Source organism: Castor canadensis, chromosome 13, assembly GCF_047511655.1.
Source record: "Castor canadensis chromosome 13, mCasCan1.hap1v2, whole genome shotgun sequence".
Lineage (NCBI taxonomy): Eukaryota > Metazoa > Chordata > Mammalia > Rodentia > Castoridae > Castor > Castor canadensis.
Window position 1 is genome coordinate 55,845,550 of NC_133398.1, and position 14,567 is coordinate 55,860,116.

Sequence of the window (14,567 nt, forward strand, 5' to 3'; positions counted from 1 at the left end):
GAATCACTGCTAGAGTAAACTATCTCTTATGATTGAGATGATAAGCATAATATGTTCTTGAATGGAAGAGAGGCTGAAAAGTAGATTTTGTTATAATACTGAGGTATATTAAGTACACTTTGATTAAGAGAGTGTTAGTCAAGACTTTTCTCGCTGGACAAAATTCTGACATAAACAACAGCTGGCTCTGTTGTTTCTAGGCTACAGTGAGGCACATCATGGAGGACATGGGGAAGTAGAGGTGGTCACCTCATGGTAGGCAAGAAGCAGAGAGAAAGACAGAAAGGGATTGAGGGAAAAATTACAGCCCCAAAGACACACCTCCCAGTGACCTACTTCCTCCAATTATGCCCCGGCTCCTAAAGTTTCCAGAACCTCTCAATATAGTGCCACCAGCTAGGGACCAGCCCTTTAATATATGAACCTTTTGGGAGGACACCGCATCTCCAAACCATAACAGACAGCAAAATAATAATTAGTGACTTTTTTTGAACTGATAATTTCCCTTTATCAAGTTTTGCTTTTCTTAAAATAAATTATTTTTCTTAACAGCAACAAGGAAAAAACACTACAACTCAACAACTCTGACACAATCTAAATAGTATAATGTAATATTGACAACCAGATTGGAGAATAAGCAGGAAGAAATGTGAATAAGTTTCAGAGAGAGGCTAGAATAATTTCAAATATTCAAAAATTTTAAAGTACCCTTTTCATTTTACCTTCTCTTGGTGGAAGTCAAACTTACTTAAGAAATTAATAAATAACATATAAAAACTGAACTCATATCTGAGGTCCCAAGTAACTGGCTTTCTATCTTTATTGTATAAATTACTAGTATTTTTCATTCAATATGGATTTGTTGAGCACCAACTGTGGGACAGACTACTGTTGGCCCTGGAGTGCCTTTATAGCAATGAAGAAAACATTCAAAATTGCTAATCTTTATGGAACCTACTGGTATTCTACTGGGGCTAGAGGGTAAATAAATAAAATATAACAAATGTCCATTGATGACAAGTACTATGGTGAAAATTATAAAGCAAGGAAGTCAGAAAGTATAGAAACATAGGACAAAAGAGAGACAGAGGTGAGGGTGAGTAAGACAAGGAGTTTGTGAGATTGTGGCGGGGTCAGGTCGGGGGGGTGGGGGGAAATGGGAGGTGCACTGGTGGCTGCAATTCTAAATACCGTTCATGAAGGTTTCATTGGGATGCTGGCACTGGAGCTAAGACTGGAAAGAAGTGAAGAACCAAACCATTGCTATGCATCTATTTGGAGTTAGCTAGCTAACTACTTTTCTGTTGAATGTTATCATTTGAAATGGGTCAACAGAAGAATAGCAAAATGATACCATTTTTTTGGTTTTTTTCATATAAGTCACCCTGATCCACTGTAATCAAACCAAAGAAGGAAAAATTACATTCTAATTATTGATAACTCTATGACTGTCTTTGACATATCTTCCTCTTGAGGAAAAAAAAAGTTTAAATGTTTATTCCATTCCTTTATGTCACAATATATTCATTTTTCAAAACTCCCAAACACATATTTCAAGTGTGGAAAAAATTTTTACTTTTAAATGAGCCCAAATTTCATTGTGAGCTAAAATTTTAAGACATAAAATGCGTGCTGAAACTGAATTTTAATCATATAGATGAATCACAACATGCATCCTTAGCTAGGCATGTATTATGGATAAGTATAGTTTTCTACAGAGAATAATCACATGTTCTAATTACCATTTTGGTTATACGCATAATTAATAATTTTCTGTCTTAATGGGACACACTGAATCTTCAGACAGTTGCAAGCTTTAACTACGCATATTGCCAAATCCAACTGTCAGCTGCACTGCCAAACACAAAGGAATCCTGATGTAGTGGTTTAGCATTGGTAACAATATGCATCTCTTTATACATGATACAATGGAAAAATTAATTGCTTTTCTTCCCTCAAATGTTTCTCCACACTGTTTATGCTGCTTGATTGATCATTTACCCCAAATTATACATATTGGTGAATGATCTCATGAGCAATAAAAACATAAATGTAAATGTGGCCCAAGATCCAAAGATGAGAATATTATTGTTATACAAGGACTTACTGACTGTAAGCTTTCATTTTCACGTAAACAAGCTGTGTGAAGTTCTGATTTCAAGGTTGCAATGTGACTTTGGTGAGATGTCATTTCCTTTTCTAATGTAGCAATTCTAGCACTTGCAAGCTGGTAGACATCCATGAAGCTTTTAATCATAGCCTTAAGAAATAAAAATGTCACATATAATTCAAATAAAACTGTCCCCAAAGGAGAATCTCCAAATTTTAAAATAAAATCATTAAAATTTTAGAATAAACCATTTTTCATCTTTCTTGAAAATAATGTAATGCTACACTTCACATTTTATGTTAAAAACAGTGACTGAATTCAAAAAGTTTGGGAGAAAATAATTAAGACTTCATTCCAAAGCACTTATTTAAATAAGATATATTTTGACCTATTGTGCTTAAAGAGAATGCAGTTTTTAAAGACAGTGTGCTTATTTTCTGTAGTAAAGTTAAATTCAAGTTGTAATTTGAACTAAATTTCAGACTTAAGAAAGATACAACACACAGATATACACACAAGATATTTCAAAACAAGCTGAGCTAGTTAAAAAAAAAAATTAATTCTCCTAAACAAATGTTTTGAAACAAAAGAGCTAAAATAATACTGCTATTTTTAAGAGTAAATATGATTGCTATATTTAAAGAAAAGCATAATTATATTCATTCATTTAACAGAAATTCCTCACATTATTCTACATATATTAGATAAAACAAGCTAGTGCTGGTTACTTGGTACTTTCCCTCAATAGTGTAATACTTAGGATCTCTGCATATAATATAATGAAACTCTGCATCAAAATTTAACTGTATTTTATAAACTTTCTCTTTGAAAGCAATCTGTAATGAATTTTAAATTCAAGGGATACTATTACGTATTTTTAGTCTTTCAATATATCTCAAATTCATAAAAATAAATTCAAATATTTCAAAGATGCTTTTAAAAATAGTATTATAGTGCAGAAACATCAAACTAGGGCAGCTGTAAGTAGATTAACAGGAAGAAAGTCTCTAGAAAGAAAATTAAAAGAATGAAAGGAGGGTATGATTACTTTTAATATTTAGAAAGAATAATTTAAAGGCATGTAATACTCTTTTGGAAAATTTGGGAAGAAAATAAAATATTAATACATAGTACACTAAGCAAGTAAGAAAAATAAGCAATTATTAACTCCAGGCTAAAAAAGTTACCTAACAAAAAATAAACATAACCATGGGCTACTTCTTTGCCCCAACAATGAATTTAATCTTTTAGATGCAAAAATATTCTGACAGTTTAGTAGCCAATTGTAATACAGCCATATTACGAAGCCTGTGGAGAAAAAGTGGGCAATTTTGATTAAAAATGGTAAATGTTTGTCACAAAGAGAGCCAATATGTAGTGCTACAAATTAATAAAATAAAATGAGCATATTAAGTTGTTCATTGTATAGAAATATGAATACATGTATATATACATATAACAAATATATATATATAACACAAATATATATGTGACTGTACTGTGATAAATGGATAGAAAATTCAAGCTATTCATGTCTGAGGAAAGATGCACAGAAGGGAGAGTAGGGTAGAAACACCCTATTTTATAAATTTATTTTTAGTAATTAAATCCTTTCATTACTTTTCCTTGTGTGTATACATGTATTACTTTCATGAATAAAATTTTAATTAAAAAAACAAATAATAATATTGTACTTCTATAAGAAAAAGTGTCCCTACCATAGCTACAACTTGGTACAATGATAAGTAGTCTGAAAACTTGCAAATTACATTCAATCTGAAGGTTTAAATTGGAAAAGTTTTGAGAAACTAGATATTTGAGCAATTTTTTTTTTGAAGATTTTTTTCTTTTATTCATATGTACATACAATGTTTGGGTCATTTCTCCCTCCTTCCCCCCGCCCTCTCCCTTACCCCTCTCTCCCCCCTCCCCCTCCCCCCTACCCACTCGCTACCAGGCAGAAATTATTTTGTCCTTATCTCTAATTTTGTTGAAGAGAGAGTACAAGCAATAATAGGAAGGACCAAGGGTTTTTGCTAGTTGAGATAAGGATAGCTGTACAGGGATTTGACTTGCATTGCTTTCCTGTACATGTGTGTTACCTTCTAAGTTAATTCTTCTTGAACTAACCTTTTCTCTAGTTCCTGGTCCCCTTCTCCTATTGGCCTCTGTCACTTTAAAGTATCTAATTCTGCATCAGTTTCTCTGCATTGAGGGCACAAATGCTATCTAGTTTTTTGAGTGTCTTACCTATCCTCATACCTCCCTACTGTGTTGAGCAATTCTTAATGCATGTGAAAAATAATTTAGTATGAAACAATGTACACAATGTCTACAAAACAGAAGTAGGATGGAAGTAGGTAGGTTAGTAACAGTAAGAAAATTCAGAGGTTTTTTTACCTAATAAATTCCTATTTGCCCTAAAAAATTCAGCTCATATACCAGCTCTTTCAAGAACCCTCTTTAGACCCCAAAACATGCAATTAACTTCTATCCTGGTCCTCTGTGGGTCCTCATGCCTTATTTTTACTATTGCATTTATTGCTTTAGCAGAAATTTATTAGTTTACAAGTTTATCTTCTTTACCACACTAAGGAGCTCCACAAGGCCAGCTACTATACCAATACACTAATGTATCTTCAGGGATGATAGTGGCCCACAGTGAGTACTTGCTTGAATTAATGACTGCTTTGAAGAATGAATGAATGAATGAATGAGAAATTAGAAAAGATGAAAAAATGCCACATACTGGCATAAAATACAGAAAAGAAAAAATACACAGAAGGATAAAGATATTTTGGAGGATACAATCTTAATACTAACTCTAGTGAATAAATTATTAGCCATACTTTGTTCAAGTTGATAGAAAAGCAGAAGCATATCTACAAGGCATAAAAGAATAGAGCACACAAACATGAATTCTATTGTCCAATACTAAGGATGCACAACCTCATGTATGGATACATCTCACATGTCCTCATCTACCCTACTTTGAGTCTTTTCAAGATACCCTTATAGCTAATACTAATACAAGATACTTCCCAGGGTCTCAAAAGTAAGTAAGAGTCAAAAAACTATTGAGGCTGGAGATATAACCCAGTGGTAGAGGGCTTGCTTAAGAATGTGTGAGACCTGAATTTAATCCCCAACACAGCCAAACAAAAACAAAACAAACAACAACAAAAAACCCAGAAACTATCAAATCATACCTATTTCTTCCTATGTCACACACACACATCTCTCCTCATTCTTATAAATTTATTTATCTCCTCCACTGACATGCTGCATCAGGAATCACAAATGCTGTTTTTTCTGGTCTTCACTCTGCCAAATATATGGCTTTATATTGCTAAGAAAATGTCAAATAATCTCTCTGAACTTCCTCTATTTATAAAATAGGAAGAGGAGTAATTTTCTTGCCTACTTCCAACATTGTTATAAGGCTCAGACAGTTGAAAAACCTAACACTTACTAGGTATTTATTGCAGTCTAAGAACCAAGAAAGCATATTATATGCTTTGATCCATTATCTTTACTGTAACCATGTAGTGTAGATAATATTTTTAACCTAATTTTTCAGAGTAAAACACAGGAGCTCATCCAGAGTCACAATTAGTCAAACTGTGGTCAGAATTCAAATCCAAGTACATCTAAGGCAAAGCCATTTTTTAACCCTTCACTTATACTGCACCTAATATTAAAAAATCCTCTAAAAACAACAGACAAATGAATTTCATTGTAATATTACTATCATTCTATTTTTAACTTCTCCAGTAAATCTTAATGAGACCATCTAAGATAGATGATTCATATACATGTGTATTCTTTGCATCTAAAATATATAAATGGCTGACAACATGTATAAATGCTTATTTACTGAAAAAATGAAGTATTCTTCTAGAACTAATAGTCTTCTGGATAATAATTTCAATGTAAGTCACAATAGAATTGGCCTTTAATAAATATTTTTTAAAACAAAAGCTTAACATTTTAAAAGTTATCCTAGTTCCTAAACCTGTAGAAATATTTCCTAAATTTTCATGTATATACTATTCTAAAAGGAATAAATAATATGATATTCATTCAAATCTCTTATTTTATTTATTTATTTTTCATATGTGCATACAATGTTTGGGTCATTTCTCCCCCTTCCCCCTCCCCCCTCCCTTACTACCCACCCTGCCCCCTTCCTCTCTCCCCCACCCATTTGATACCCGGCAGAAAATATTTTGCCCTTATCTCTAATTTGTTGAAGAAAGAGTATAAGCAATAATAGGAAGGACCAAGGGTTTTTGCTAGTTCAGATAAGGATAGCTATACAGAGAGTTGACTCACATTGACTTCCTGTGCATGTGTGTTACCTTCTAGGTTAGTTCTTGATCTAACCTTTTCTCTAGTTCCTGGTCCCCTTCTCCTGTTGGCCTCAGTTGCTTTTAAGGTATCTGCTTTAGTTTCTCTGAGTTGAGGGCAACAAATGTTATCTAGTTTTTTAGGTGTCTTACTTAACCTCATTATCTCCCTTCTTTGCTCACGCTTTTATCTTGTGATCAAAGTCCAATCACCTTGTTGTGTTTGCCCTTGATCTAATGTCCACATATGAGGGAGAACATATGATTTTTGGTCTTTTCGGCCAGGCTAACCTCATTCCGAATGATGTTCTCCAATTCTATCCATTTACCAGCGAATGATAACATTTCGTTCTTCATGGCTGCATAAAATTCCATTCTGTATACATACCACATTTTCTTGATCCATTTGTCAGTTGTGGGGCACCTTGGCTGTTCCCCTAACTTGGCTATTGTGAATAGTGCTGAAATAAACATGGACATGCAGGTGCCTCTGGAGTAACCTGTGTCACAGTCTTTTACTGAATCTTTTTGATGTGTTGTTGAATTCGGTTTGCCATTATTTTTTTGAGGATTTTTGCATCAATGTTCATTAAGGAGATTGGCCTATAGTTCTCTTTTTTGGCGGTGTCTTTGCATGGTTTTGGGATAAGTGTAATACTGGCTTCATAAAATGTGTTAGGCAGTTTCCTTCCCTTTCCATTTCATGGAACAGTTTAAGGAGGGTTGGTATCAGTTCTTCTTTAAAGGTCTGATAGAATTCAACAGAGAATCCGTCAGGTCCTACACTTTTCTTTTTGTAGAGACTCTTGATTGCTGCTTCAATTTCATTTTGTGTTATAGATCTATTCAGGTGATTAATATCCTCTTGGTTCAGTTTTGGATGCTCATATGTATCTAGAAATCTGTCCATTTCTTTAAGATTCTCAAATTTATTTGAATATAGGCTCTCAAAGTAGTCTCTGATGATTTCCTGGACTTCCATGTTGTTTGTTGTTACCTCTCCTTTTGCATTCCTGATTCTACTAATTTGGGTTTTTTCTCTCCTCATTTTAGTCAGGTTTGCCAGGAGTCTGTCGATCTTGTTTATTTTTTCAAAGAACCAACTTTTTGTTTCATTAATTCTTTGTATGGTTTTTTTTGGTTTCTATTTCGTTGATTTCAGCTCTTATTTTTATTATTTCTCTCCTTCTATTTGTTTTGGGATTTGCTTCTTCTTGTTTTTCTAGGAGTTTGAGATATATCATTAGGTCAATGATTTGGGATCTTTCAGTCTTTTTAATATATGCACTCATGGCTATAAACTTTCCTCTCAGGACTGCCTTAGCTGTGTCCCATAGGTTCCGGTAGGTTGTGTTTTCATTTTCACTGACTTCCAGGAACTTTTAAATTTCCTCTTTTATTTCATCAATGACCCATTGTTCATTAAGTAATGAGTTATTCAGTTTCCAGCTGTTTGCATGTTTTTTGTCTTTACTTTTGTTATTGAGTTCCAGTTTTATTGCATTTTGATCAGATCAAAATAGAAAATTTCTATTTTCTTATATTTGCTGAGGCTTGCTTTGTGCCCTAGGATATGATCTATTTTGGAGAAGGTTCCATGGGCTGCTGAGAAGAATGTATATTGTGTAGAAGTTGGATGAAATGTTCTGTAGATGTCAAGTAGGTACATTTGATCTACTGTATATTTTAGATCTTGAATTTCTTTGATTTTTTGTTTGGATGACGTATCTATTGATGATAATGGGGTGTTAAAGTCTCCCACAACCACTGTGTTGGAGTTAATATCTTCTTTTAGGTCTTTGAGGGTATGTTTGATGAAACTGGGTGCGTTGACATTGGGTGCATATAGCTTGATAACTGTTATTTCCTTTTGGTCTATTTCTCCTTTCATTAGTATGGAATGTCCTTCTTTATCTCGTTTGGTCAATGTAGGTTTGAAGTCTACTTTGTCAGAGATAAGTATTCCTACTCTTGCCTGTTTTCGGGGGCCATTGTCTTGGTTTATCTTCTTCCAGCCTTTCATCCTAAGCCTATGCTTATTTCTGTCAGTGAGATGCGTATCCTGTAAGCAACAAATTGTTGTATGTTCCTTTTTAATCCATTTTGTCAAGCGGTGCCTTTTGATGGGTGAATTAAGTCCGTTAACCTTAAGTGTTAGTACTGATAGGGTGTGGTGATTCCTGCCATTTAGTTGTCTTAGTTGTTTGAAGGTTTGATTGTGTGTACCTAAGTTGAGGTTACTCTCTACTTTCTTGGTTTTTCTTTTCCTGTGATTTGGTGCTGCCTGCCTTTTCATGGTTATGTTGGTTTTCAATTTCTGTGTGCAGAATCCCTTGAAGAATCTTTTGTAGTGGCGGCTTTGTGGTCACATATTGTTTTAGTTTCTGCTTATCATGGAAGACTTTTATTGCTCCATCTATTTTGAATGATAGTTTTGCTGGGTAGAGTATCCTGGGGTTGAAGTTATTTTCATTCAGTGCCCGGAAGATCTCTCCCCATGCTCTTCTTGCTTTTAATGTTTCTGTTGAGAAGTCTGCTGTGATTTTGATGGGTTTACCTTTGTATGTTATTTGTTTTTTCTCTCTTATAGCCTTCAATATTCTTTCCCTAGTTTCTGAACTTGTTGTTTTAATGATGATATGTCCTGGGGTAGTTCTAGTTTGATCTGGTCTGCTTGGTGTTCTGGAGGTCTCTTACATCTGTATGGGAATAGCTTTCTCTAGATTGTGAATTTTTCTGTTATTATTTTGTTGAATATATTACACATTCCCTTTGCTTGCACCTCTTCTCCTTCGATGCCCGTGATTCTTAGGTTTGGTCTTTTGATGGAGTCAGTGAGTTCTTGCATTTTCTTTTCACAGGTCTTGAGTTGTTTAACTAATAGTTCTTCGGTTTTTCCTTTAATTACCATTTCATCTTCGAGTTCTGAGATTCTATCTTCTGTTTGTCTATTCTGCGGATTGGTCTTCCATTTTGTTTTGCAATTCTGTTTCATTCTTTTTTCTGAGGTTTTTCCATATCCTGGATCGTTTCCCTTTAATGGTGTCTATTTTTGTCCTGAGTTCATTTCTCTCTTTATTAATCGTGTTGTTTCACTTTGGTGTTTATACAGTGCTTCTATGGTTTCCTTTATTTCTTCTTTTGCTTTTTCAAATTCTCTATTTTTGTTGTCTTGGAATTTCTTGAGTGTGTCCTGTACATTTTGGTTGACCATATCCAGTATCATCTCTATAAAATTCTCATTGAGTACCTTTAGTATTTCTTCTTTTAGATTATTCTTGTGGGCATCATTGGGTCCTTTGGCATAGTTTATCTTCATTTTGTTGGAGTCTGGGTCTGAGTATCTGTTATCTTCATTTCCCTCTAGTTCCTGTACTAATTTTTTTGCTGTGGGGAAACTGGTTTCCCTGTTTTTTCTGTCTTCCCATCATTTCCCTTGGTGTTGTTATTGTTCCTGTAAGTATTTTCTTGCTTGTAATAATAGCACTGGTGATATTTAGAACGGAAGGGTGAGAGGAGATGGAAAGCAAAGAAGTTAAAGCAAAAAGGAAAAACAAACAAGTAGAAAAAACAAAACAAGGACACAAACAAAAAAAGTTTCAAAGATATAAACAGGGAGAGATAGTGTACTAATCAAGTGTAAGCTGAACAGGCACTAGAGAGACAGAGAGAGGATTGACAATAAAAAAATAAATAAATGAAAACAGAAAGAAAAAAAGTAAATAAATAAAAATAAATTTTTTAAAAATCTCCAAGTTCAAATGCAATAAAGATTCAGTCTTAATAATTTTGGTGTTCGTTCCTCAGCCTTCAGTCCTGGAGATGGTGCCTTAGAAGTAGTTTTGTGGTAGTCTCATCAAAGGGGAAAAAAACTGGAAAAAACAAAATAAAACAAAACCACACAAAACAAAAAAAAGTGCACAAAGTGTCCCAAGTTCAAGTGCAATACAGTTTCAGTAAGTTTTTCAGCATGAAGGGGTAGTTCAGTTGTTGTCTCATCAAAGGTAGGGAGAGAGAAAAAAAAAGAGTCTGGAGACAGTTCTGTGAATGGCTATCTGCGGCTGTGGCTGTTTCTGGAGGCGTTATTTATGAGATCTCAGGAGTGAGCTTAACACTCACCTGGACCCGCAGGCTTTGTTTACTCAAAGAGTTCTCCTGTGCACAAGCCGCTGCTACAAGCTTTCCCCTTTCCAAGCACACTGGGGTGGTGACACTGCACCTGCTTTCTCAGGCTGGTGTGCTTATTTACAGCTCACATGGGAAGTGGGCCTTCTCCCCTCTCCTGTGGAGTTTTCCTCCCACCGCTGCTTTTACAAGTTTTCCCGCTTCTGATTGAAGGGAGTATGCTGCTGTTCCTGCCTTCTCTGGCCCAGCTTGTTTATTTACAGTTCCGTGAAGGATTCCCCTCCCCACCTCTTCAGCGCTCAGGGCACCCCACCCTCTTTGCTACGTGTCTTTTTTGTTATTGCTTATTATTCAGTTTCTCTTTTCTCCCTGGGTGGGGGTCGGTCTGTCCAGGGGGCTATGCTGATCTGGCCCAGGGATATCTTTGGAAGTACTGCATACCGTTTAGCTCACCTTGTGGTCTGCGTCTTCCCAAGCCATCTGGACACTGGCATCTAGCAGCAGCGCGGGAGCCCTCCTGGTTTCTCCATTTAACATGAGGTGGAGATCTCTGTGCAGGCTGGAGGTGTGGAGGGGTCAACGTTTTGCCTCTTCTTGGTGATTTTTCCTCTAAGGTGTATCTCCAGCATCTCTCCAAGATTTTACTTTAGGAGGCATGCTTTCTGCTTCCTCCCTCTAGCCACCATCTTGGAATTCCTCCAAATCTCTTATTTTAGAAATAAAATATGTAAGGATTTGGAGTGTAGTTAGGGGTATAGCACTTGCTTAGCATGCATGAGGTCTTGGGTTTGACCCCCAGAACCAAAAACCATAAATAAAAAATAAATAAACAAAATATTTTTGAAAGTAATGTCAGAAGTTTCATATGATTAACAGAACAAGAATGATAATTATTTTGTATCCTTCTTTATTTTATTTTAGTAAGTATACTATTCGGTGCAGTTAACAGAAACCATATATCACTTCTTTATAACACCAAAGAGAATATAATCCAATTTTGGTTAGGATTAAAATCTTAAACATTTAAAATCTTTTAAAGCAGTATTTCATTTAGATATGAAAGAAATTTTATGTAATACTAACTACATATGATATTTTTTCAGATCAACAAAGTACAGTGACTGATCCAAAAAGTATGTTTTATAATACTAATATGTATAAAATATACTAGTGTTCTAATATAGAAACCTCTCTCAGAACTGGAAGATATGGAAGGGTCACCCAAATGGCAATGTCATTAAAAGAAGTCATGTCTTTTTTGGAGAATAAAGAATGTTAACTCTCATATTCAAAATGATACAAGTTGTGGAGTAAAAATGACCATAAAAATTCTACTTCTGCAGTTTAGAAGAAAGTTGCTACATTGGTGGAGAAATAGAAATAACAATCTGAATCAACTGCGGGAGTAGGAGGAATGTAGAGTAGGCATCTAGTAACCCCTGTATCAGTCTCCTAAAGCCTAACCCTTCATAACATAACCTGACCCCATATTGAAATACTGCATCAATTTACACTAGGAAGCAATGGCAGAGCAGTATGAGACTGCACAGAATTTGAGGACTTCCTCTATCATATTTGTCCCCAAGGATTTAACTATGCCTTGCATTGAGATCTGTTTTAGGTTTCCCTAGTTTTATAAGGAAAAGAACAAAAGAGTTTATAGACAAGAAGAGCCTTTATTTTAGAGATAATCTATGGTACCTATAATTGATAGCAAAAAGAGAATCCACACATATAAAATTCCACACCTGTCCATTTGAAGAAAAGTATATTTGCTTTCGTGAATGTCACTTGACTAGAGTATTGTTTCTACAATTTGCTATGTACATATTATGATGTAGTTTAGACTGATTTCACAATTGAACATCAGAGAAAATGGGACCATTGGGCACCTGATGTAAGGAGAAAGAGAATTTAGTGAAAAATATAAGGACTACATAGTATAGTAAGTAGAAAGCAAAAATCTCTGAAATTTCACTTTACCTTATAAATTATGGACATGCTTCATTTCTATAATATTATATAAAGACACGGTAAAATAGATATGTCAGATATACTAAATATGCAAAATAAAATAAATTTGCATTAATTGGGGGATATTCCTAACTTATAAAAATTTTGAGGAAATTCCATGAAAATAAAACCTTAAGCTACATTGTTCATGGTAAACACTCAGCTAAATGTTAGCTGTGATAATAGTATCAAATTAGAAAAATCTGTATTTTATGTTGTGAAACAAAGAGTCAACATTTCTGAGAGGTATGATTATTAGACATAATATATAATGTTTTAAGCTTATGTTATATTCATAAAGTCCTTTCATAAATAATATATAGAGTTTAATGCATGGTTATCTGCTATAACAAAACTTCTCAGTGATAATAGCATTTATGATGTCATTCCTAAGGAAGAAAGTATGGTAACATGGCTGTAGTTTTTAGTATCCAATGTTGGTATCTGGAGTTAAAGAACAATTCATTACTTTACTATGAAAAAAATCACTCTGATGAGGTTGCTCATTTAGTAGACTTAGTTTCAGCCAATATTTTTATAATATTTTATAAATGTAGGGAAAACAGCAAGGAATGAAACTTAAAGGGCCTGTTATTAACTGTAACTGTACCTCCATCAAGTACCCAGCTAAGATCTGGAACTGAATTTCTAATAATGTCAATAGCAAAGAATATTTCTGAGGGTTTAAGAAGACAAACTAGAAGGTACCCTAAGCAAAGGGAAACTGTAGTCAAAACAAGAAAACACTGCTACAACAGTGAGAATAACTGAGATGTGAGAGAAGGGCTTAGCTTTGTTTTATTAATAGTCCTAAAAACTTTACTCAATTAAAAAAAGTCATTACTAGCCAGTGTGATGGTGAATGTCTGTAATCTCAGCACTCAGGAGGCTGAGGCAGAAGGATAGCTTGTTTGTAGCTGACTTGGGCTATGTAACGAGACCCTGTCTCAAAAACAAAAAATTATTAGTAGTGATTTTTAGTGAAAGTTATTACTAGTGATTTTTTTTAAAAAGTGTAATCTGTAGTAGAGCAATTTGGAGACCTAATTCTGAGTCCTTATGCCTACCTTCTTATGTTACATGGTTTAACAGGTAAGATGCAAAGGGAAGAAGGGCACTATTGGTTGCATTTACTAAGTCCTGGTAATCATGTTTCAATCCTATCCAACAGTTAAACAAAAATTTTAATAAAAATTTTGGCTAGAAAATTTTCAATGCCCCCAATACATTTTATATTAAATTTATGATATATAATATATATTTACGATATATAAATATATAAATGTATATATGACATATATACATTCTGTGGTACTGGAGTTTGAACTCAGGGCCTCATGCTTGCTAAGCAAACACTCTACCACTTGAGTTACACCTCCAGCTGCTTTTGCTTTAGGTTATTTTTCAGATAGGGTCTCATGCTTTTTTGCTGGGACCAGTCTGGGATGGCAATCTTCTTCTAATGCTTCCCATGTAGCTGGAATGACAGGCACATGCACCACACCTACATTGCTTGTTGAGATGGGCTTGCACTGACTTTCTACCTGGGATGGCCTCAAACTACAATCCTCCTGATCTCTATCTCCCAAGTAGCTGAGATTATAGGCATGTACCATTGTGGCTGGCCTATATTTTATATTTTTAACAAAGGCTCAAAATACATTCTTTGATTAGGAAATTATGCTTGTGAACTTTTTATGCATACATAGAGCTGATTTATATAATTTTGTAATCTATAATTTACATTACAGATTTACACAATTTTGAGAATAAAAGTCCATAATTTTGGAAACAATTACAAATTACTATTTCAGGATGGTTCTCTGTAAAATGTCTTCAAAAGGGGGGTTAGTTGTTGCTGTTTTAATACATCTTACTTACTGTTTAGTGACAAAGTAAGTGTGTATGTTTTCTACTATTATAACAAAATGCCATACAGGGTAATTTAAAAAGAACAGAAGTTTATTTGG

The 14,567-nt window shown here is 34.5% G+C and overlaps 1 protein-coding gene across 13 annotated transcripts in view; it reads right to left on the minus strand.

The window, feature by feature from the left end:
- Positions 1-14,567, minus strand: part of Ccdc171 (coiled-coil domain containing 171) — a 416,292-nt gene that overhangs the window by 62,484 nt on the left and 339,241 nt on the right. For 5 of the 13 annotated variants that reach the window (XM_074051798.1, XM_074051794.1, XM_074051786.1 and 2 more), the window contains one exon: positions 1,807-2,260. In XM_074051798.1, the coding sequence (XP_073907899.1) occupies positions 2,030-2,260 (231 nt within the window). In that variant the 3' untranslated portion in view covers positions 1,807-2,029. Of the gene's footprint in view, positions 1-1,794; positions 2,261-14,567 lie in introns of those variants that run through there. The other 8 variants (XM_074051795.1, XM_074051789.1, XM_074051796.1 and 5 more) reach the window with 6 other exon arrangements.